The 25,385-nt window shown below is 36.6% G+C and overlaps 1 protein-coding gene across 3 annotated transcripts in view; it reads left to right on the forward strand.

The window, feature by feature from the left end:
• DPP10 (dipeptidyl peptidase like 10) overlaps nt 1-25,385 on the forward strand; it is a 555,641-nt gene that overhangs the window by 465,947 nt on the left and 64,309 nt on the right. For 2 of the 3 annotated variants that reach the window (XM_074828629.1, XM_074828628.1), the window contains exons 6-7: nt 7,150-7,202; nt 7,302-7,383. In XM_074828629.1, the coding sequence (XP_074684730.1) occupies nt 7,150-7,202; nt 7,302-7,383 (135 nt within the window). Of the gene's footprint in view, nt 1-7,149; nt 7,203-7,301; nt 7,384-12,736; nt 12,829-25,385 lie in introns of those variants that run through there. The other variant, XM_074828630.1, reaches the window with a different exon arrangement.

The raw sequence follows: 25,385 nt of genomic DNA on the forward strand, positions 1-25,385 counted from the left end.
AAGGTACCACTTTACTGAAGCACAGTGTCAACCATTTCTGATGTATACCCCTATGTGAGTTGAGCTCTGGTGTCAATATACAGTCTGAGGTTTCACCGTATTTGTTGCCATGGCATGAAAATCAACAGAATCCCAATCTTTAATCAATATTATTTTCATAAATGTTCAGAGTCAGTCCCTTACTGATATAGTGTGTGTTTTATTCAAACTCTTCATTTGTAGTGTAAGTGTTATATACTGGTTTCATGTGTCTGTGGCTCGGAAGTCAATGCTGCAGAGCTCTCTCCTCACTTTTTACACACTCAAGCAGCCAATTACATGAAACCCAAACATGACCATGCCACATTTTGTTGTTTAATCCCCTTTAGAAGCAATTCCTATGCTGGAGAACACATGAAGTCAGACTAGACAGACAAATGGGGAACATTTGAAGTGAATGATAATGACGTTTCAAGGAAAGGTAGATTTCACATCTTCACATTTTATTGATAACATTAACATTTTTCATGTTTTATTGATAACATTATTAATTTATTTAGCACATAAATTGTAAAATGGGTGGAGGATTCATGCAGCAGCTGTACTTTGTCTTTGGCCATAGTTATGCTGCCACTAATTCCATCTTATTAACTCCATCACAGGTTTTACTAACAGGCGTGTCACACATCTTGTAATACAAAGGGAAGAAAAGAATATATCATTTCTATTGTTTTGTGCAAGTTCTGGCTCAGCACATTAGATACTGATTCCATTCTCTTTGCACTGCAGTCCTATCAAAGTCACATGTCTTAAAGCTCATAAGAAGGTGATGAGGAATAGAAATCTGTTATGTGAATGCTGCTCCATTTTTTTGGAGAGCAAGAAGTTGCTACTTGGAATCCTGATGTCATAAGGCAAAGACTAACACCCTTCCACTGCAATTCATTTCCTTTTCGCAGACTATCACAAATGATGAAATCTGACCACAAATAATTTGGTGTTCTCCAAATGTGTAGCAGAATAGAGTTTGTATATGACATTAAATGACCTGCTCAAAGTCTTTTCTCATTTTCATTGCTGGAAATCTGAATTACACCAGTGTACACTGAGCAAAGCTGAGAGTAAAATACCACTAGCTAGAGGAGAAATGATTTAGATAATAATTTGCATAATTTATATAGCTAATATGTATAGCCTTTGTGTAGTTTTGTATAATTTGTATAGGCTGTGATTTTGTATAGAGAGTGAATTTGGATATATAGTAACTTGACTTACTGAAAGTACATAATAGTTATTTGTTTTGGCTGGCTCCTTTCATGCTAGCTGAAAATTAATAAAAGTCAGATCACTTCCATACAACAGAATATGTTATACAGCCATCCAACCTCCTTTTAGTCTTAATTTGTATGTTGTCACACTGTGCGTAGATACTAATTGCAGTCTGAAAATGCTGTGGCTGGTTCAAAGCAGCACCATACTTGAGAAGCCATGCCAAAGCCCTGTATCAGGAGCTCATGCACAACTACTTCAGCGTTGCACTTCACTGCACTCCCAGTTAACTGGGGTTAAATCGTGTGGAGTTAGATGGGTTGTGTGCACCTGTGGGATAGACACCAAAGTCATCGGCACAGCCTCACGTTTTCTGCCATGTCACTTGCTTTTGATGTGACTGTGTCACAAGCATAGTGCATTAATTTCAGTAATCCCTTCCAAAGGTCTCAGGAACCATCCTGTGTGTCTATATTTCACTACGTTCCCCTCATATTCTCTCCGCTCTGTGTCTGGTACCTGCTTATTATTTGTAGTTCATGGCATGTTCTGCAGGCTCCATTTTTCTTCTAAGACACTTTTATCCCAAAGGCAAAAGAGGAGCAATGTATGTTTGCATTTCTTTTTCTGAATTGAATTTTTGAGTCTTCAGTGAAGGTTTATTGAAGGTTTGATCTTGGAGCTGTGAATAAGGTTCTGTGTGTTGTGTGGGAGTAGTTCCTTGCATGAATGACGGATGAATGATTGGTTTCCTTTTATCTTGGCCTTGTAATCGCTTTACCATGGCAAAGTCTTTTGGTTCAGTTTTGAGCATAAGTAGATTTTTCAGTAATTCTTCACATGCTTAATTCAATTGTAGAAAAGAGGATGAAGGCAAAAATCCTACTTGTGTTGCTGCTCTTCAAGCTGTGTACAACAGCCAGTAGTTTCTGTGTCTGGCACCCTCCACGGCGGTTTGGAAACATGCCGAACCATTTCACTAATGTATTATGAGATATCTTAAAAAGTGAGAAGGGCCATGGATGAATGAAGAAGTGAGTGTCCTTGGCAAGATGTATTCTTGTGTATTTCCCTGCTTCAGTGTGTCCTCTTCCTTGATTTCTCGGTTCACATGCGTTTTGTGATATACACTGTTACACAGGTTATTAATTAGGAAGGATCGTTTTAGGTTTAGATAGTCTTTTCTTTTCAGCTGGGCTCAGGAATGTTTGTTTCTCAGTAATGTTGTTATAGATGTGATGGCCTGAAGAGATAAATGAGATAAGATTTGTGGGAAGAGGTAATATCTTTTATTAGACCAACTGATGTAGCTGGAAAAAGTAGAAGAGCTTTCAGGCACACAAAACCTTTTCCAGGTCAGATTCTCTTAGCTTTGAACTGCCTAATAACTGACTTGTGCCTGTAAAGCAATAAAAGCAGTTTCTTGATCTTTCTCTTTTTATGAATAATACTATTTGGAAGGCATCCATATATTGCAGCAGTTAAAACTTTCCACAGCTAAGTTTGATTATTCTGTTTTTAATTCTGATTAAATCCTTTAATTCATAAAATAATAATATAATCATTTCTCATTCAGACTAGTATTATCTTAAAATACTAGACTTTCTTTTCCACATGATCAGAAGTGTAAATTAACCCATAGAAGATGTGATACCTCACTGATGTATCATAAAGATCTGTATGGTTTTGAACCTTATCTGAGATACTGCCTCTCTTTCCAAGTCGATGTAAGTGTTTTGAGTTAAGTGGGATGGGCATGATACCATATTCTGCAATTTCAGTTATTTAATGATACTGTGCTGCATTTTTTATTTTAATTAATGGGAGATATCTACTGTAGGAATATTGTGTGTGAGATACATACACCATTTGGCTGGTAAACTTTGAAATAACTGGAAGTATTACTGCAGATGCTGAAAGTTTCAGTGTATTTCATATACTGTTACTTTTTATCTTTCTTGCTCAGGCTGAGTGCTGTTAAGGCCCTGTGGGAAGTCCTATTCGAACCTGAAAGTAGAATTTGCAGAGTCTAGCAGCATTGAGAACCACACAGATGAGTTCAGAGTATGGGTGTCTGCATGGGTAAAAACTAAAATATAGGACAGTTGGTTCACTGTCTTGCAAAAAGCTGTGCTAGCAAGGAGGCATCATTATTGCTCTTAATAAATAACACATGAAAGAATATAATTGGTTTGTAATATAGGAAATGGATAAAGGATGCGTCAAGGTGTTTGGCATCCCTGAGTGTTTTGCGATTATAGTGCTGTGAGGTTCTAAATTCATCAGCTCTCCTCCATTTTACTGGAGCTGAGGGCCCTCATCATCCCGTAGAAATACTGCTAGTGAGGTTTTCTTGGCAGATTTTTAGCACAAACACTATTTTGCTGAGGGCTGTATTCCAAATTACCCAAGGACAGTGAACTGACTATTTTCTGGAGTATATTACAGAATTAGTGGAGTGTATTTGGCTAAGTGTATAGGGCACATTGTTTTCCTGCATCTTGCTGATCTATGCATTGAGTTCCATGACAATATTTCATTTTTAGGAACCTTAGAAAGACAAAGGCATTCCTTGAAAGGCAGAAAATAAAGGACAAATAAAACCCAAACCAATATGTCATCTAAAAGTTCAGATTGTGACTGATAAGTGTGGTTTTTTTATTGTTGACTGTTAGCTGAATAATAGATTGTTACTTCAATAAGTTTTGACTGGAGCAATTTGTCTTGAAATACTTTTTTCACCTTTTTCTTTTAGGTCCTTAGTAATATAGTTCTGTAATTTTATTTTTTCATACACAAATGCAGCTTTTTCAATGTTGAGCAGCATCACATGAAAGCCTGTTTTCAGTTTATAAATTAATGAAAGACTGAATTCGGAAGAAATATATGATATGCAATAGTTGTTGTCTACTGCATTCTGTGGCAAAAGAAAAATTAAATAAATTACATTGAGGGGGAGGTATGCTGTCGGTCTGATCTAAAAAGCCATTTCCATTAATTTTGATAATGATTGGGTTTCAGTATTTGGCTACTGCAAGCAGGATGAATTACGAAACTTCCTACTTGTGATTTATACATGGTGTTCCTATTAAGAAATAGGAGTATTTCTTAGGAAAATAAGAAAACTAACATGAGTAATTGGAGAAAAATGACAGCATCCTGTCTGAAAGTGACTTCTTGATAATGTTGCTCTCCTCGGGCTGTGGAGCTCTTTAAAGGTATTAATACTTTTAACACAAAGGCATTAATACTTCTACATAAAAATTTAGGTAGAAATTTTACCACAAGGCAAGAGGAGAGTTTCCACATGAAATATGAAGTGGTGTTCTTGTTGTTATAGCATATTTTCTGTTAAAGCTGTCAAATTTACTTATAGCTTATCATTTCTTGCTGAAATATATTCTGTCTAATAATTTAATTTTCAAATATTTGTATTCTAAGTACTTATTAGCCCTCCACACATTATCTGTGATATACTTTTCCCTTTTCCTGGAAGGGCAAGAGACCCATTCCTCTTTGCTGCAACTGGCTGTATGAGACTGTCCCCTTTAACAGCTGCAGAAAGTGCCCCTCTGAGTAGCCTCTGGAAATGTACGCCATGTGCAGAAACCACCATGATTTAACCATTTATGTCCCTTTGATCTGCTATCTCTTACCTCTAACAATGTAAGATTTATAAAAGAAAGCAGCAGCTTTGAAGCCAATGGCTTGTTTCATTGTCTTTCCAGCAGTACTTGAATAACTCTGTCTTGATAGGCCCTCAATTGTGTCACTACCAAGTTAATTTTTCCCAGAAACCCCACTGAACTTTAAACATTATGGTATGTAAGCAAGTAGTCTACTCTGTAGACTACTTTTACTATGTATATAATTAGATGTATATGTATATATAGTATCAAGACATTGTAGTAGATTCTTTATGATAGATATTTAGGGAAAATAGATCAAATTACTTGGAATATTCTTCTTGGTGTCTTTGTACTTCCTACAGCAATCATAGTATTATTATAATTTGTCTCTATTTCTGTCACACTTAGCACTTCTGAGAAGAGGCTGGTACCTTGCATGACCGAACACTTTATCATAAGCTGTAATATAAAAAAAGCTAACAGTTTGGGGCATACTTATTAATGTATGCGTGATTCTCATTGAAGCATCACTTTCAATGTTAATCATCATAGACTTGGAAAGTGATTCTTGTCTAAAAGCGAAATTTTATAGAAGGGAATTTCAACTGTTGCACAAAGTACAGTTACTGATCTTACAGACCTTTGTGGGCTTCTTACAGCATCAGCCAGCAAGGATTTAGGACATGCTAAATTCTTGGTGTGTGTTGACAGGGAACTAATAATGGAAATGGAGTCAGTGGAAGGATGTTTCAGATGGTTCTGTTACTGAATGACCTCCAGACAAAATAACAACCTCTGAAACCCCTCTCGTGTGCAATAGCGGCAAATTCCAATGGCTCTGTTCCTGTGTGATCTGCCTTTGTCTCTTCTCTTTGGAGGATATACTGAAAGATTCCTGGTGCAGATAATATAAACTAAAAAGTTCCCAACACATATATCTATAATAAGGCTTCAGCTTTGCAGCTGTATCTGTTTCCATCTTACTGGAACTAGCCTGACACAGTCCAGAAATAAGTCCTTCATGTGCCAAGCAGAGATACTGTAACTCTGTAGACGTGAAGCCACAGTAAGTCTAGTGGATGTGATCCTATGTTTCTTTCTGACAGTAGTTTACATTAAAAAGAAGAGTTTCTCTTAGTACAGTAATAACTAGTCACAAGTATATTTTATATTCCAGACCAACTAATTAATATTATGGAATTATGCTATTTTCATGATGTGAGACATAGTGCTAAAGAAATGAGCTAGGTTAAAACCAATCATGGGAGCCTGGGAAACAGCAAAATGTCTGTTATTCACTGTATGTATATAGACTGATGTTTGACTTTAGAGAAAACGTGTAATAGTTTGCTTTGATTTTAGCCCTTCGGTGTGATGATACATCACAATATACACTGTACCATGCTGTTCCTCACCATGGATCTTCCGGGTTCACATACATCAGGCCTTGATATTTTGCACTTAAATGATAATTCTGTTGATTTCAGTCGACTTCAACAAAATTTTCAACAAATAAAGACAGCAGCATAAGACTGTACATTAGATTTGCTTTTCTCTCCCATCCAGAGAATCCTGGAATTACTGAGACAAGAAGTCACTGGTAACTTCCTGATGAATTAGGAAGTTTTACTGACAAATAGCTTTGTTTTACCCAAAAGGTTATGTACAAAAAATTTCAGATAAAGCAAACTTTCCCCGAATTTCGAAGAAAGTCAGTCAAAATCAGACTGAAACACGTTTAAGGAAAGCCAGAACAAACAGAGCCCCTGTAAGCACTCATTTTTTCTGTTCTGTGAGCCATAGTCCAGAAGGTCATTCAGACTGTAAGTGGCAGGTGGTCAGAAAATTATCATATGACCCTGTATCTGTCTGCTTTTCAAGTAAAATAACTGTGATGCCTGTACAGTCATTTTGATCATAACTTGATGAAGAAATACAGGAAGAAGTGATTTATTTTTCTAATGTATGTTCTTGGGTTTTTTTGTTTGGTTTGGTTAAACAGGAACACAGATTTTTCTAATGGGGACCTTTTCTGTGTAGTTGTACAGGTTAAGTATCTGGTTAAATTACTAGATGAGTATGTGTGTCCTTCATACAGCATTCAAAGCCTGGTTCAAGTCTATTAGTTATACTTAATTCAGGAAAATCTTTCTTTCACTAATAAAAATATTGGTGTTTACAGGGATTGGAAGACTGTGACTGTCATAATGGTAGTCTGTATTTGATTCAGTATTTGTTTTTGTAATTCTTATGCTTTCTTCTTTTGTCACAGGTTTTTCATTATTCTTACACAGCTTCGTATGTGATTTATAACATACACACAAGGTAGGCCACATTGTTTTTTCAATATGATGTCATTGTCAGTGGTTCTATACGTAAGGTGATGCCAGAATGTTCAAGTAAAAATGTTTACATTTTTTCAAGGGAAGTTTGGGAGTTAAACCCTCCAGAAGTAGAGGATTCAGTTTTACAGTATGCAGCCTGGGGCGTCCAAGGGCAGCAACTGGTAAGCACAGTCATTAAAATTGCTATGGTTTAATAATATGGTTTAATTCAGTCAGACAGACTGAAGTAAAAAAAAAAAAATAAAAGCCTTAAGATAAGTTTTGTTATATATTTCTGCCTGAAGCTAGTATGCTCCTGTTATAGCATTTAGGGGATCTATTTATTTATTTATTTTTATTAAAAACATGTAAACATGTTTTTCCAGTCTAATCCCAATAAGCAAATTGTACAACTGTTGAAAGAATCACATCTTTAATTGTACAATTATTGAAAGAATCACATCTTCTTCTAAATATGCACTCAAGTAATTTTCAGAATAACCATCTTCATGGCTACCACTATGAGAGAAGGAAAGTTGAAGGTGAAGAGAAGTATTCAAGTGCAAGCTCAATGAAAACTGTGGGCAAAAGCTTAACATCCAAAAGTGGATGTGATGGATTCAATGAAAAGTGGTGTTTTCATTTGAGTATGAAAATTACTGCCAAGGTCAGTTTTGTTACATTGAATTCATAATAATTAAACCAGAAATCCTATTTTTCATATATTGTTTTCTACCAAAAGTTTTACCTTTTTTTATTAATACAAATCATCCTTGATCATCATGACCAATCTCAATATGAGAAGAAAAAAATTGTGGTTTTATAACAGCAGCAATTTTAACTGTGTTGGTAGTTGAAGGCAAGAGGCTTACAAAAGCTTCAACTCTCTGAATAAGAAATTCAGATAATCCTTGTTACAGTGTTTTAATAATCTCATTAATGCCTGCAGGCGTGATCCTGGAGCCTTTTTGCATGTCTGACTTGTTCACGCAGAGAGGCTGTAAGTTGAATGTCTAGAGAATATACCCCATTGCTTATATCATTCATCAAGATGGTGGGAATGTAAAAAATGTTTCTGGTTAGAATGTATTGCATTAAGCAAGTGGAGGCAGGAAGGAGGAAGTAATTGGAACATGCTGGGTATGTTTTAATAATTAACCACATTAATTTATTAATAATGAGAGCATGGTGACAGGATTGATGGTAACAAATATGTAGGTTATTTACCAGGTAGTATTATGGAATGTGGCAACCTACATAGGTTGTAGCAGAAAGGTGATGCATTTGCAAAACTGAATACAATTTAAAGATATTTTAAATTGCAGTTCATAAGATTTGTCTGTGCTGTGCCTCTGATTAGTAATCTAAACTACAACTAAAATTATGTGCAGTGATTACTGAGAAATGAATTTTTTGTTTTCCTGAGATGTATCTTAAGAACAGGGGCAGACTTTCCAATCAAACTTCAGAAAAATAATAAATCAGAATAACGTTATCTTTGTCAGTTTTGCCTAGATTGTGATTCTGGAAATACGTATGAATACTTTCAGATACAGGAGTCCTATTAAGTCTCAGAACTGCAAAAAAGTAGGTTGTTTTAGGTACAACCTTAATCATCCAGATTTGAAAACGTTGGCATAATTCATACTTCAGTGAGGATAACATTACTCATCTTTGTTAATGTCCCTAGTAAAGTTAATGTAATGCTTTAAAAATATCTGCTCTGCTGTGGGCTTTATGGTGCCATATGGTCTGCAGAATTAGGAAATAATAGCTTTGATTAAAACACAAAATCTTCTGTGCACTTTGAATGATACCAAGTGTTGTCATATAGATGTACACCTGCAATGACAGTACGCTGAAGGTCACTTCCATAAGAATTGCCAATAAGTATGTCCTCTTGAATCTGTTTATGTGGTAAAAGGATGTTTCTAAAGTGACAGAAGTGCCTTGCCACTTTACCCTCCCACTTCAGCAGCCAGCCAAAAATGTAGAAGGAGCATGAATGAATAAAGAGTGTTCTGAATTATGGTTGTTGCTGCTGTCCAAAGGAACAGCTGCCTCTAGCAGAAACAGGACAGTAGTGATCATTCCAGCAGAATAGGTTAGTCAGAGAAAAGGTGTGTGACTGATTGCACATTGCCATAATGGTTTCAGTTATAAAATTTGTCATTAGAACAAACACTTTATCAGTGAGTTTTGAATAAAGATAGCACAGGAAGCAATCAGCAGTGAAACTGGTTAAAGAGGAAGTCATAAAGGGAGAAATCTAAAGCATGGTAATCCATCAGCAGCAGCTATCAATAGCACATATCTAGGTTCAAAGATGCAGTCTCACAGATCCATGTTGCCAAACACACTACGATTGGTTTACCAAAGTCCCTTCCTAAACAATACTTATGTGTCCTTTCCATATAATAAGGAAATAGTAATAATTCATAATAAGTAAAACAAACAGCAGAATACATTCTCTAAACAAAATAATCATAGCGTATTAACCTGAGTAATCTCCAAGAGCCATTCATTACAACTGAAGAACAAGAGGGGGACAAATTAACTTTATATACAAAAATTTCATCTAGAAAGACCCATGACAGCCTGTGGCCATCACATAAAAGAAGTATATATAGATCTCTAAAATGAAGAGGAATAGCACCCTTCCAGGTGCAGGGCAGAAGAGAATAGCAATACTATAGCAATGACCGGGCAGCAAAATTAGCAGAAGATGTGAAACACAAGGCACAGGTACATCTGACTGAGACAAAGATCCTAAGTTTATGCTATAACTATTTGGAAGGTCCTGGATTAAATCCAAATGATGGGGGATAGCACATGGACTTGGATCAACTATTTTCAATAAATAGGCTATAGTGTAAAAATAAGATGTTTCCAGTCCTTAGTTCTGCAGAAAACCTAAGTAACAATGTAGTTTACACAGGAATCTTAATCTGAGTTCTTCAAATGAGGGAGAATTGTCAAGAGTTTCAAGTAGATAATATAGGAAGATGAAGAGAAAAAAAATAGAAATAAAATGTTTGGGCAGTAGAATTTGTATGAAGCCAGGAACAGCTTATTGCACAGAGGAGGGAATATGGCTACAGTGAAATCAAGTATACAGTAATACTTTACATCCTTCTGAAAATCATGTATCAGTCTAAGTTGTCTACTGTTATGAATAATTTCTAGGGCTGTCTAATGGGACAGCAAGCCACATGTGGCTAGTGAAGAACAACAGAGTTAAGTTTATATCAGGTACCAGATGACTGGGCTGTAATACCATTGTTTTGAAGCTACCACAGTGGTTGCAAGTTATTTCAGTTTCTTGATATTTACCTAGAGTAGAGGATTTTGTAAAGATTAAGAGAAAAGCACAGAGAAACACCTGCTCTTTGAGTTATGACATTTTGGTGGTGAAATTGAAAATGTTTGCCGTTGGGGAAAAGAAACTTTTATCTAACGAATTAATGTATTTTAAGGTCACATAGCTGTTATTTTTTAGAACTGTTTTCAAGGTCACACTCTTTAAATTGCTATCTTTTAACTTGTTAGAACTGTGCCAGATCTAAAATACCATTCTGTGTGTCTTAGTACGTTAGGGAGTTGTTTATGTGTTTGCTAAATATTTCTCATATATTTGCTCATATTTGATTAAAATTTTGAAAAAGATCAGTTGATTATCTCTTTATTTTGCCTCTATAGAATCCATTACTGCAGTATTAAGTATTTCCAGGGAAAACAAACCAGCACAAGTAGATAGCTAATTGGTTTCATCAACATTTTTCTGCCTCCACTTTACTCTATTAGAGACCTCATTGCATGTGTCTGAGAAAGAGATATCTCATACCTGGTAGGAAGGCTTTACTGAGGAGGAGAATGCTTTAGCGGGGTTTAAAGGGCCTCTGGTGTTGAAATACCCAATTTTTATCCAATGTTCTCTCTTCTTTGGCCTTATCTTCTCCAATAGTATGTAGCAAAGGTTTTCATGTTTCTGTGATGGACCTGGCATGTGTCTGACACAGGGGAGACACCCCTTTCTCTCTGGATCTATCGATGGAGATGTATCACAGTAGAAGCCTGAATAGAAAAATCAGACTTCTGTTCTCCAGTGTATGCAGTTTTCTATGAAAGATGTAGTGTTTCTCTGCAGTGCTTCTTGCGATATGGATAGTTCTTCTGATTAATTAGTGGATGGATTACTTCAAGTACTTCCCAGTGAAGTGTGGGTAGAAGTTGTTCAGTTTGACATAACTTTTTCTTAAAAGTTTTACATAAAGTTTCTTCTGCCTGAGTGGTAATTTGTTGTTTATTTTGTTTGAAAGACTTTATTTTCACTTTATTCTATGAAAAATATCCATGCAAGTCACTTTACCTTTGTATTTATAATAGGTATTTTATGTTATTTCTTGCATTGTGCTTATTTTTCTTTTGATATATTAAGTGTTTTTGGAGTGAGCTTGAGTTATATATTTGGATGGATCTGCATAAATAATGATCGTTTGACTTAGGTATGAATGTCTGTCCATAAATAGATGCATAGTTTAACAAAGCAGAAATCAAGAAAGTAGTAAAGCTATCCAGAATATAAAAAGATCTTTTTGTAGAACCTCAATGGCTTTCTTTGTCAAAATTTGATGCCATCAACAAAACATCGCATTATCAAATGCTGAAGATGAGATTTTACCATACTTTAATATAATTTAGGTCATCATTGTGTAGAATTACCTATTATCCTGTATACACAAAGAAGAATTTGTTAACTGTAGTTGAATTGTGGATTCAGGATGCTCTCATCAATTTTTGAGAATATTTTAAGTATTAGAAAACAAGAAATTGCCCTCTTGTTTCAAAAAATGGAACAGGGTACTCATAGATAATAGGATTTAGAAGCTGAAGCTTTTGCAAAAAGAATAAAAAAAAATGTACTAACCTTATATTAAAACTACCTAAAAACAAGCATACAAACAAACTCAGAAATTAAACAGAGCAAAATCTGCTTTAGTTGTTATTAATAAATGCACCAATTCAAGAACTCTCTACCCCTCTTTGTGATCAGTCACCTTTATACTGCTTGTCTTGTTTGGAGGCTCATTTTGTCTCCCCGCCCCCTGCCCCCAACACCTGGTGCCCCACAAAAATGCAAATATCTGTCAGACTGTTGAATTGCTATATTAACATGACATTTCCTTAGAATTGCCTTCTCTACAAAATTTTAGCTTTTTTTCTATGGCTTTCAAATACTGTTTTAGGTAATAGAAATACTGCAGCAGAAATGTTCTTTGATATTATATTATTTGCCAAGTATCCAGATAAGCACTAGACTAATTTTAGTAAAAGAGAAATTAGCAGGACTATGTTAGACACATACCTTACTCAACAGATGCTTTAACAGCCATTAGTTGATGAAAGCTTCATTTACTATTTGCTCTATCAAGGTTCAAAGTACAACTACTATAAAAATTGGTAACTTATCTTTCTGTAAAATATTTGCCATGTGTTTTCTTTTTGCATAATTAATGCTGTGAGTACTTGGCACCCCCTCCTGGCCAAAACCCTTCCATTTGCAAATGAAGAAGCAAAGATCTCTCAGGGTTCCTGAGCCAAGTAGAAGCTTAATTAATGCTAATGAAGTAAGTCCTAAATAAATATATTTAATCTGCTGTTTTTATTTTCAAAGCCTTTTGCTCTTTTGGCTTGCTGTATTTTTATATGAGTAACTTAAAATCACGTATGGAAATGTCAAGGCTTTATTTCATCTTTCCTTTTAATCATGATGCTAATGAGGCAAATGGAAGTAAAACTGAGAGGAAAACGTCTGCTTGAATTTATTCTGAAATCCAGAAACAAACAAGAACATTTTAATGTGACATTAACCTCAGGTATGGTTTCTTATTTAAAATGTATGAGGGGTTCCTTACAGAACTTCTGTACTTCAAAGCATATTTGGAGATCCTTTGTCTTGCTGAGGATGTTTCTATGAAGAAAGGGAACCTGTATTGTTGAGCATTGCTCACCTAGTTGAGTCTTTGAGGAATTTGACCATAATTCTAGCAAATGCTGAAGTCATGTCCTGCTGAAGGCAATGAGAAATTAAGGAGGCTACGAAAGCTTTTTTATTTTCTCTTCCAAATGTTTTTATTACATTTAGAGATTACTGTGTCAGAGGCTGAGAATTTGAACCAAAAAGTTCAAATATTTACAGAAAAAAGGCACACTAAAAGACTGTCTTAATAGCAGTTTTTGACCAGCAACTAATGTTAGATTGTGTATTGTTTTGGAAGACTGGGCATTCAGGTATTTTTTTTGTGTTAGATGAAGTGTGCTGAATGGTCATATCCTGTTATGAAATGATACGAAAGCCACTTACTAGCATACTTGCAAAAGCTTTCTGCTGATTTATTTTTGATACAAAACCTGCTTTTTATCAGGTGAGCATGGGCAATATAATATTTTTCTTCACATAAGAATTAGTTACAAGTCTTAGATAAAACTGTATTTCTCCTAAACTGCTGCTACACATTGGATTTCCTCTCAGATTCCCCAAACTAGCATTGTAAAATGTAAATGTTTTTTGCCTTTCCATCTAAATAATTCAATTCAAGCTATTCTTCAAAGAAAAAAGCAAATTGTTCGTTTCTCTGAAGATATTCTACTGATATAATTTCCATTTTCAATTATTAATTTCTAGGTGCCCACTCCACTTAAGTATAGATGAAGGTGGAAGAGAATATAAGCATTAAATGTGTGTTCTCTAGTTTGAAAAGTGATACACAATACAAGATCAGTTTTCCCTATCTCAGAAAAGGGGAATGGAGGATGCAGCCAGAAAACACAGGCGGTTTTGGAAAACAGGGAAAAATATATTCTTACATATCAAGTTTGTATTCAATAAAAGTTTTGTGAGCTCTAGAGAGCAGGAACATTTCCAAATGGAAGCAAGGTGAAGTTGAGCATAGAAGTTGCTTCATCATTTTGCGTAGTGAAATGCAGTGAACATGTCCTGGTATCAAAGGTAACTTAAAAATATTAGCTATTAAGGATTTGATATTACTAGCCCTTTGTGAGAATAGCTACTTGGCTGTATCTGAAAGATGTGAAGAAATAATGAGAAAATCATATGTTTTATAGGATCATTATTCCTCTACTACTGTTTTTCATGTGGAGCAATAAAAGGCCCAGCAGCTTTATAGTGAAAAAATTGAGAGGGGAGATAAAAAATGTTTCCTTTTCCCTTTCCCTGATTCTTATTCTGTTATCAGTGCTCTAGCATGCAGCTAGTATTTGAATCAGTATGTAAGCTGTGCACACAGGTAGTGCACTTTTCTGTCCAGTCTGATATCAATAGCTCTTTTGTAAGCAAATATGTTGGAAATTTGACATATCATTGTTCTAGAAAGCAAATTATTTTTTCACATAGATATTTGTGTGTGTGAGTATATAAATACATTTATACAACGTCCCACAAAGACACATGCAAACAAACATAGGCACGCATGTTTGATAGGAGCAATTGTCAGGACTTTTCTGTGCAGCAGCCTGCAGGCAGTGATGAAAATAGCAATATGCACCTCTCATCTTGACTGTCATGTTATTCAACATGTGTATGTGTAACAAAGCATAGCTAACAGACGGAAGTGTGAATATTCAGATAATATTAACTGCAAATTCAGTGGCTCATAAAATAGGACTGCTGTGCTTCTTGTGTGAAAATTGTGTATCTTTATGTAATGTAGAAACAAGAAAATTATACTTCAGAAATCTAAAAATTCTTTAGAAATAGCCACCCATAAAAACTAAATACAGTCAGTGAGAAAAGAGGTCAAAATCTGATTGAACTTTTTGGTAAATCAGAGTTGGACAAGTTTAGGTAAAAAAATTTTGTTATGGACTATATTTTCATATAACTCCAAAATCCTGCACCAAAACATTGCAGGCTTACCCATACCCATGGATCATATAATCACTTAGTCACTTCATATTTGATATTAAAAAAAAATTATATACCACAGGATCGGGTAGGAAATTTGCCTCTAATTATCTTTTGGTAATGTAATGTAAATGTCAGTTTTATCTGTGAGGTAAGAAGAACAGATATATTCTATTGTTTATTGCCTCCTTACCACCTAGGGAAAAGGAAGGGGAAAATTCATTATGGTAAGGCACCAAAATGTCAAAACAGAAGAGTCTGAAGAATATTTCTAGTGCCTTTATGGTTCAGGTTCTAAGCCAGAGGTTGTTTTAGCCAATGGTAAACACAGATTTTATTTACCTTTTGTAAATATTTGCAGAAGACTTTCAAAAGACTTCTGAGTCTCTGTAATGGTACCAGTGCCTACAGAGTTCAGCTGGGAACAAGCTAAAGGGAAAAAAACAACTTGGCAGCAAAACCCCCTGAACTCTTGCTGTGTGGCAAGGTTCCTCTGGTGCTTCTATTGATAGGTTCTGTTTGCTGTTAACATTTTTTTTTCTCATTTGGCACACAGCATCCATCAAAAATATAGACAGGTTTCTGTCACTAAAAGTGACAGTGACTCCCCTCTTCAGCAGGGTTGAGCCTCCTTTTTCCCTTATGATACGCGTCCTTGAAAGTTAGTTCAGTTGTTCCAGTGGTCAATACAGGATATCCTGGCCCACTTTAGATCAGTGGGCTCTTTACATCAGTCAACCAGGATTTTACCTATTGCATATGGGTAAAGATGGAGTAGGTCCTTGTTATCATTCAAAAAAAAAAAAAAAAAAAAAGAAAAGTAAAAGCTCTATATACTAATGGATGATATGTCATGACTCCCTGTTGAATCAGCAAGACAGCTGCGATGAGGAATTAAAAAACCCAGAGATTATGACCATGCAGCTTTGGGCATGTTCAATGCTCTTGTAGGCTCTTCCTCTCTATTTTAGCCAAGTCCTCCTTGAAAAGGAGACATTAAATTCCATCATCACCAACCTGTAAATGTCCTTGCATGGTTTTTTTTTTTTCCCCTGCAATGGGGTTATGAGTTCCCCTCTGTATTGGCGCTGAAGGATCAGAGCAGATTAAACTCCTGCTGCACTGTGTTAAAGTGACTTATGCTTTCATGTTGACTCAGCCTGAGCCAACCAGTGGAATGCAGAGGACTCCTTGCAGATGTGTAATTGTGCGGAGTGTATATTCACTAACAGCTTTGAGGCCAGGACAGCCCTGGGGAATAAGGATTAAATAGTCAGGTGTACTGTTGATTTGTAAGAGAAAACGAAGCACTGATTGGCAGGGAGGAAAGAAGGTTGAAGGATCCAACAATCAGCCAACACTTAAAACTCTTGTGGAAACAAACTGGTTTTAGAAAGGTCTGTTTTAAGCTGGTGGAATCAGTATTAATGCGGAAAAGAGGAACGTGCAGATCAAAGTATTTATCACTTTAGGGTGTGGTGAAGTACTGTACTAGTAGTATTCATGTGCTCATATCTATGAGCAGGGCTTGATCAGTAGTGACTAATAGATAGTATTGCAGAACACTGCATGTTTTGCTTCACCATGCCAGACATTTACAGAAATAGAAGAGAGTTTTGAGTGGAGAGAAAGCAGTTATTTTCAAGTGTTGCTTCACAGACTCTGAACTGTCCCAAAAATAATGCTATTATGAGTTACTTAGAATTTTCTCATTCCTATTTGTCTCATACCTAATGAGATATTTTAAGACAAACTGGCTTTCTTGCATTGACTGCTCTATCTGTGTGAAGTGGTGAATGGCTGTTGAGTCTGTACAAGTAGATGTCATCCAGTAAAATGTTGGCCCATTACAAAGACAGCTGGCAACTTGAACACTGCGCAGTGGGGAGATGAAGGCATGGGTACCATACAACAAGATAGTCTCAGTCAGCTGAAATAGTAGCTGAAAGAACAAAGCTTTATATTAAACCCTGCTTGGGTTTCTCACGTGGAATATGCTCAGAGGCAGTCTGGTCCACTTCCGCATTTGAATAATGTACGAAGTTCTCGGGGATTGTCTACCACCATAAGAGTAGAAGAAAATGTAAATAAGACTTTATAGCACAATGTTTTCAATTCTGTCTTTTTTTACTTTGGTCCTCGGTGTTAGGATGCTACTTTCTTACATTTTGTCAAAGAAAACAGAGAAAATTCCTCCTCTGACACCCAGTCCAGACAGTTATCTTAGATATTTTCCTGTCTCCCAACATTGCCTTTTTTCTTCTGGAGTAACTAGGTTGAAAATTTTTCATTTTAGCTTCTGTTACGGATTGATCAGTCTGGGCATAATTGAATGCTTGATATCAGTGTGAGATGAGCCTTCGAAATACCAGAGATCATTTTAAAAGATTTTATGGTAAGGGCAGATTATGATTTTATTATGTCTGTAGAAGCAACCCAGGCATGTAAAAGTGACATTTCTGTCCACGCTCTTCCATGCTGGTTCATTAGTCAGAAGCTATCAGTAAATGCGAGGAACAAGGAGTATGAGTTCCTAGGCATACACTGTTTATAGATAAGTCTGTTATACACATCACTTACACAGAAGAAGACCAAAGGGCTGAGCAGTCCAATCCCTCAAAGACATTTTGCACAGTGCTGCAGCCAGCATAGTTCTTCAGGCAGCTCCACGGGGAGGAAGCAGTAGATCCAGACTATCAGCTTGGTGGCAAGACAGCCTTACTGTAATCTGTGCATCACAGAGACTTATGAAGTAGCTTTTTGTGTAGGTCGTAGTTCAGATATTATATGTGATTTTGTTTATATAACATATAGCACAATGTTTGCACTCATGAGTAAGTTATCATGGGATTAGGCAGGGTGTGAATTTAGTGAACATCATGATCCAATATCATTGGAAAGGCAAGAGAATGAATGTGTGTCTAAACAAAAGAGGGCAATGCTTCCTCACTTTTACTGGAAATCAAGGACATAAACATCAGAGTTGTCGTGGAGTTGCTGGTACTCTGTGAGTTTGTGGCCTGGTTTATTTCATTACATGAGTAACTAATCTTATAACTGCATTATGAGTGCATCCTCCTATTGTTTACAGTAGATTTATAAACTATCTAAACAGCAATTAAATATAATAGCCTTGTAGATTGTTTGCAGTTGTTCAGAAACGATTGTGCTAACACATTACCATGATGCAGTGGCATTAACCTAGACAGCAGAAAAGTGGTGTTTCAGTGTTCTGTTGTTCATGCTATGTCAGGCAGCTTGATGACTGCAAAAATAAAATTAACATATTGTAACTGACAAAAAAAAAAGGTGGTATTTGACATTGGGATATGTGTGTTTTGAGGTCTCCGTGTTTCATACTGATCAACAGCTACTTCCTCTCTGCCTTAATTACAACATAAGCAAAAGGTTTGAAAGCTTCCTCTGAGAAAATTCTTGTCTAGGTCAATCACAATCTTTAGAAAATTGGTACCTTTAAGAGTGAATGTAGTTATTATTGCTTACAGTTATAATCATTTTGTTATTATCTATTATTTGTTTTCTGCCTCATTTGCAATGTGTCTGATGATTTTGAAACATAGATCATATAAGAGTAGATTTTTGTCTACTGCCATGCTTTGGTTAGGTAGCTGACAGTACCTGCTGTGCCCCAGTATCTGCATAATTTAGTGGTCTGTGATGTACATGGAACTATAGGGTAAGAGCTGGAGCAAGTCAGAGATAAACAGCTCTGAAAATTTTATACCGGTGTAGATTGAACTGCAAAAGAAAAAAATCTGCAGAGAGGAGATCAAAGCCATTCTGCACTTCTGGAGACTTGCAAAGCAGCTGTATTGCAAACTGTATCGGACATTTTAGCCTGCAATCCCTGTCCATGGGAGCTCACAATCTAAACAGACTACAGATAAAATGTAGGGGAAAGGGATAGAACATAAAGATGCTTTGCAATTGTTGTGGTTTAAACCGGGCTGGCAGCCAAACACCCCACAGATGCACACTTACCCTCCTCCGCCTCAGGGGATTGGGAGAACAATTGAAGGGGTAAAGGTAAGGAGACATGTAGGTTGAGGTAAAACCAATTTAATAATTGAAGTAAAATAGAAGTAATTATTATAATAATAATAGTGAAAATACAAAATACAAATGAGTAATGCAGAATGTGATTGCTCACCACCCGTCGACCGATGCTCAGTCCGTTCCTGTCTAGTGATCCCAGAGAACAGAAAATCCTCAAACCACAGTCCTGGAAGACAGCTAGAGCTTCCCGATCAACCTTCATCTATATACTGAGCATGATGTTATATGATATGGAATATTCCATTGGCCTATTTAGGCTCATTGTTTTGGCTGTGCTCCCTCCCAGCTTCTTGTGGGTCTACACACTAGCAGGACATGGGAAGTTGAAAAGTCCTTGATTCCTTAGCAACAACTAAAAACATCAGTCTATTATCAACATTCTTCTCATACTAAATCCCACACTGCATCCAAACCAGCACTATTCTAGCTACTAAGAAGGAAAAAAAAATTAGCTCTATCCCAGCCAAAACCAGAACAGCAATAAAATTTCATAAAACTTGCCTTGAAATTCTCATACTGTAATGTACGTGATCTGGATAGAAAATTTGTAAGATGTGGAAAAAAGAAAAAAAAAAAGATTTTGGAAAAAGTCTGCATAATTGTAACTGACAAAGCCACTAGTGAATACTCTAAACTATCTAAAATTCGCACTTATAAAAGCTTTATAAGCCACTTTCCTATGTTTTATATTATCCAAAATACAGTAATTCTCTCTGGTTCTGGAGATCACTGCAGGACCCATAAGAAAGACATCAGCAGAATAATCAATCGCAGCAGTGAAATGCATTGTAACTGTTTTGGGTAATAGTTTGCCACCTTGGATTTTACTTGCCTCTCTATGTGTGAGCATCCCGGTTCATTACCATGCAGCTTCTTCCACAGCTTATTACTGTGGGCAAGAACGGGAGATACTGACCCTTTATCTTGCCTCTTTTCCAACATGTGCAAAGCACCCCTCCCCTAGAAATCTGGTTTGTCCATGTGATTTTGTATACAACAGATCTCACTTTCACATGTACAGAACAGTAAATTGTCACGTAACTTGGAAACACCCATGTATAGAGCATTGTCACGGGAAGATACCCATCATCCTTACCATGCATGCAGTGCATGAGCAGTTTGAGTGACCCCTGTGCCAGCACTTTATTCAGTAGAGTTATGTTGAAGATGGGTGTCGTTTCAAGCTGCAGGTAGAAACAAGCCAAATGGCATCACAACACCAGTTCATCACAGAACACAGGAAAAACCACCCCTTTCTTGCAACCAAATAGAGACCTGTGGCTCACTGCAGCATGTGCCTTGTGGCTCTTGGCCACAGATGAGCTTTGATATGCACCAGGAGATTTGGGGTATAACAAGCAACTGTTCCTATATAATACTGTATGTCTAGTTCTTCTGAATGATGTTAAAAAGTATTTTCTTCCCAAAATGAGCATTTTCTTTTCTGTGAATGGAAAAAAGAAAATAACATTTATACTATTGTTGCATTGACACACAAAATATGTAATCTTAAGTACACCTTGTTCTTCAGTGGGAAGCTGCTTCAACTAAATGAGATTTTGGCAAGGGAAAGGGGCAGAAATGTGTGCTCATCTTCTGTAGCATTGGATATAATAATGGTCTGGCAATCTCAATTTAAGTCTGTAAGTCCCGGGGGTACAGTAAGTGAAATCACAGATGACAAGAAAATGTTTGTTCAGTTTTGATTTGAAGAAGAGAACAGACATTACACTGTGACTGTGAATAACATAATCAGTGGCTCTATTAGAAAAAATGTGTCTATCAGAGCTTTGGAGGATACTGAAGATGGCAAGAGAAGATGCCAAGCCAGGTATCTATTTGTAATGGTAATGCATTAAGAAATACTGTGGGTGATTTGCAATATTTTTTAAATTGGTGAAAACTAATTGTAAGCTTCTGAAGTTGGAGCCATTTGTATAATTTTTCAGATCTGTGAACCAGAACGTGGTAACAAATATGTTAAGTACTTAAATGAAAACCAGACTTGTTATCTTGACAAGTCTTAAAAAGCTGCAACCAAATGGTGTCCGTGTGGATGCAGGGGTTTGATTTTAATTTCTTCCTGTAATCCAATGTTAGTTTCAATATTATTTAAAAATTGCAGGAAGTGCTTAGATATTTGTATTTTCCATCGTTGTGGTGAAAACAGCAGTAGGAATTGAAACCATATGTTTTTCCTAAAAGTCACTCAAAAATAATTTTAAAATTATTTCATTTAAGATACCACTTGTTTATTTAAGATCACTTCTTTGTGCTGAACTTTGCATATGGAGCAGCATGTTCAAGAAATAAAGAACATTGACTCTTTGCATGTATGTAATATGTATGTATACATATATTATCATTCAGTATAAACATTGCCAAGCAAGTTTTGATCAATCTATTTAGCTCCAAGCTAATTTTTCCTCATAATATTTATGTGTGAGGGCTCTGTGCCAGTATTTTTGACTTTGGGATCTAGCTGCTAGGTAACTGCTGGTTAAACTGGCTATATGAAAGCGATTTAACCTATACTAACGTACTGCACTCCTTTAGCTGTGGTCTAGGTAACATAACAAGTTTTTCTTGTTCTTAGACATGGTTTAGTGGTGGACTTGGCAGTATTAGGTTTATGCTTGGACTTGATGATCTTAAGGGTCTTTTCCAACCTAAGTGATTCTATAATTCTGTGACTTTCCCATTGCTGTGTGTTTTGTTTCACTGCATGCTCCAAGATGAAGAAATACAGTTGTTGCCTGTGTTGCGGGATCTTCTTTCTCTTCCCAGTATGAGGTTAAACTGAAGAATAGTGCTGTACCACCTTAGTATTGTACCTGAAACTGGAGAAGACATGGTTTGATCTCTTGAATAGCAAAGTACAAAATTTGCTGAGCAACTAAGAACGTACGCTTTATTTGCCTTTCTTCTGTCTAATGAATAGCTGATATTATTTCTATTAACAGTTGTTAGCAAGAAAACATATTTCATCTGGAAATTTTAGTGACTGATCTAACTAAGGGCAGTTGGATTTGGCCCCGGTTAATGTATGGTAAGACAAGAGACAGAACAAATGGTAAGAGGCAAGCCCAGATGGAAAAACATCTTGAAGCTTTTTAAGAATTAATTATCCAACTAATTAGCTGGCAGTCTCACAAGAAGAAAGGATGGAATTTTGCTGTATGCTTAGGAAATGAAGAAGTCTGATAGACGCTATGCTGAGATGTAGCTATGAGCCATAATGCTGGTGGAATCAGCTGGTTAGCCAGACTATCTATGTGGGTGCATAGGATGACACTTGTTTCTGCGTCAGTAAAAATATTTACCCCTCTGCATAGAGCAGAAGGTGCAGTTGAGTGGTCTGTTACATAGAACTTTGGGCTCTGAAGACACCTGTGCTAGTCCAGAGAGGTGAACTGTGTGTCCTTGCCAAGGTCACACAGGAATATAGCCGGAGATGGGCTGCCTGAAGATGCTTTAGGTCAACGTCTTTAGCACTGTCATTAGCAACTGCCAGAGTTCTGCAGCAGAAGCATTTCCTAAATGCCTGAAGGTCTCCTTCTGGGCATAATCAGAAATTCCTTACTCTTGCCATAGCTCATACTCCCTATGTGAAAGGTAAGGAAGACTGTCATGTTTTCTGGGGTATAAGTGAGAGCACTGAAGTTGTTCCAAGCTGGAATAGTTATTTATATGTTTGGTGGTCAGAGAGTCTGTGGAAGAATCTGATGATGTCCTCGGTTCACAAGTAGGACACTCACCCCTACAGGAAGAGAATAGGGCTTGTTCTATGTAAATTTTTTTTAAGCAAAGGTGTATTGATACAGTTGCCTTCTTTGTTTCCTTTCCAGCTGTATCTGCTCAGTAACTTTAGAGTTCAGTTGGCACCTTCCTTGAACTAGATGGTTGTCCTGATGAATCCATGTAATGACAATACCATGCCACTAGTCACACTCCACCATTTCTTTCCTTCAAGACAAGATGCTGGATTCTGGGTATTATCTTTTTATCTTGAAAAGTTAATTTTAGGAGCTGTTAAAACTTATGTGAGGGTAAATCGTGGCTGCAGAGCCCACTGACACTTGCAGTTTGAATTACCTATTTCTATTATTATTGATGGCAAAATGCATTTGTGCTGATGATGTCAATCGTGAAGTCAGATAAATCTGCCGTGCTCAAACACTGGAGGATTAATTAGAAAGATTCACACATTAGATTAGGAAAATAAGTCCCTGATATATTAACCATTATGGGAAAGGTGTCCAAGTTTTCGCTATGATACATATCAAGAGAATTTAAAAGGCTGTGCTAACTAATTTTCTTCTGTTTTATTTATTTGTTGTTAGTGACTTCTGCTATCATTTCACATCGGGTAATGTGGAAATACTAGACTGGGGATCTGCAAACTTGTGCCTTATTGGACAGCTGTACCTTCTCATGGCTTTTAAACTGTGGCCACATTACACTAAAGTGTGACACAGGCCAAGAAGTACCTGGTTGTGGTATAGAGTGGGGAGACATCACTTCAGCTTGGGTGAAGTGAGTAATGTTGCTTCTAGACCCAAGATGGTTCCCTCTCATTGGGGAACAGCAGTGGCAATACTTTATACCTATATGGTCAGTGTTTGTAGAATCTATTTTAAGAACTTGTTGCATGGTAAGATACCTTATCATACTCATATAAAAATAAGTTTACTTCTGCGTAAATCAGAGAAAGGACTAATGCTAGATTGAGAAGTCTACCTTCTTAACATCAGGTTTGAGAGAAATCTGCCTCTCTCGTGGTAGCTTTTCTCTGCGCGTGAGACTGATGACAAGTTCCAGGGATAGAGATGGGTTTTGTCAGCAAGGACTGCAGCTCTGTTTCTCATCCACCTGAAGAAAACTGGGCTTTGGATATAAGTACGTCTGAACTTTGGTGTCTGGATGAATTTCTAAGACACATGCAAATATCTGATAGTGACTGTCTCAACTGCCAGGGCTAACTGGCTGCTGGCAGTCTCTGGTAGAGAAGTTGCTGCTGCTTTGGTAGAGATCTCAAATCCCTGCTTCGCACATAGTCGCTGCTTCTGTGCAGGGTAAGTGATTGCATGGTGACCTCCACACAGGAAAACTGCTGCTGCTGCCCAACTGACTAGTAAAAAGCTTGGAACTGTTGCTGATGTACTACCCTACAGTCAGAGGAGTGATTGAGTGTGGATATGCCCATGCAGAAGACTTCAGTGGAGCACCTAAAGGGGAAAAGTGAAGTGTTTTTCTGTAATTTAGCAGCTTTTCTTTGCCTGTAGTGTTTGAAATGATTAAAGACACACAGGGGGCCTCTCCAGCTATTGGCACTGGGTTTGCTGTTCAGCTGTGGGATTAGATGTCTCTGTTTTCACAGCTGTCTGCCATCTGGAACTAACTGCTCGGACTGGGTGCTCTGCTCAAGACCTCAGCCTGAAATAAAATCGTGTAATTGTGAAACATGTTGCAAACAATAAATAAGTGTTTTGGAAGAAATTAATTTAGAAGAAGGTTTATGAAAAAGTAGTTTAGAGGCTGACAGATGTGGAAGAAGGAGAAGGATTAGTGCTGTAGGTAGAACATTAGAACAAGCAGAGCCTCAAATTATTCAGTCAGTTGAAATAAATGTGATCATTATCAAGAATTAATCTCTCACTAATCCAAAACATTCTTGCAGATGCTTTTCATTAATTGGAAAATACTTAATAAAATAATTAAAGAAATGCTGTGGCTTTTTCTTTATTTGGTTTAAGGCTTGATGTGATTAGCTGTGCAAAATCTCTAAGGAAGCAAAAAGTCAATTTTTGAAGGCCATAGATTTTGGTATTTATCCCCATTTACAGCATTATTAGCTGAAGGTCTTTGCTAAAAAATATTTTTAAATACTTTAAAAATACTTGGGAAATAGGCGGTGAAGAGAAGAGGTTAAAAAAAGTGTAATAATAATTTTCATATAAGATATCATAGCCTGGTTCCACTTTGTGCCTTTTTCAATTTATTTTCTTATCGTCATGCCTGAAAGCTGTGAAAGCATTTTGGGCACAAAGCCACTGATGTATTCATGAGAATACCTGTCTGATACACACTTAGCAACTCCTCTTTTAGCAGTTTTGGAAGATTCAGTAGTTACAGTCAACATTTTAGTACTCATGATGTAGTAATTAGACCCAAGAGTATATT

Source organism: Strix aluco, chromosome 6, assembly GCF_031877795.1.
Source record: "Strix aluco isolate bStrAlu1 chromosome 6, bStrAlu1.hap1, whole genome shotgun sequence".
NCBI classification, from domain to species: domain Eukaryota; kingdom Metazoa; phylum Chordata; class Aves; order Strigiformes; family Strigidae; genus Strix; species Strix aluco.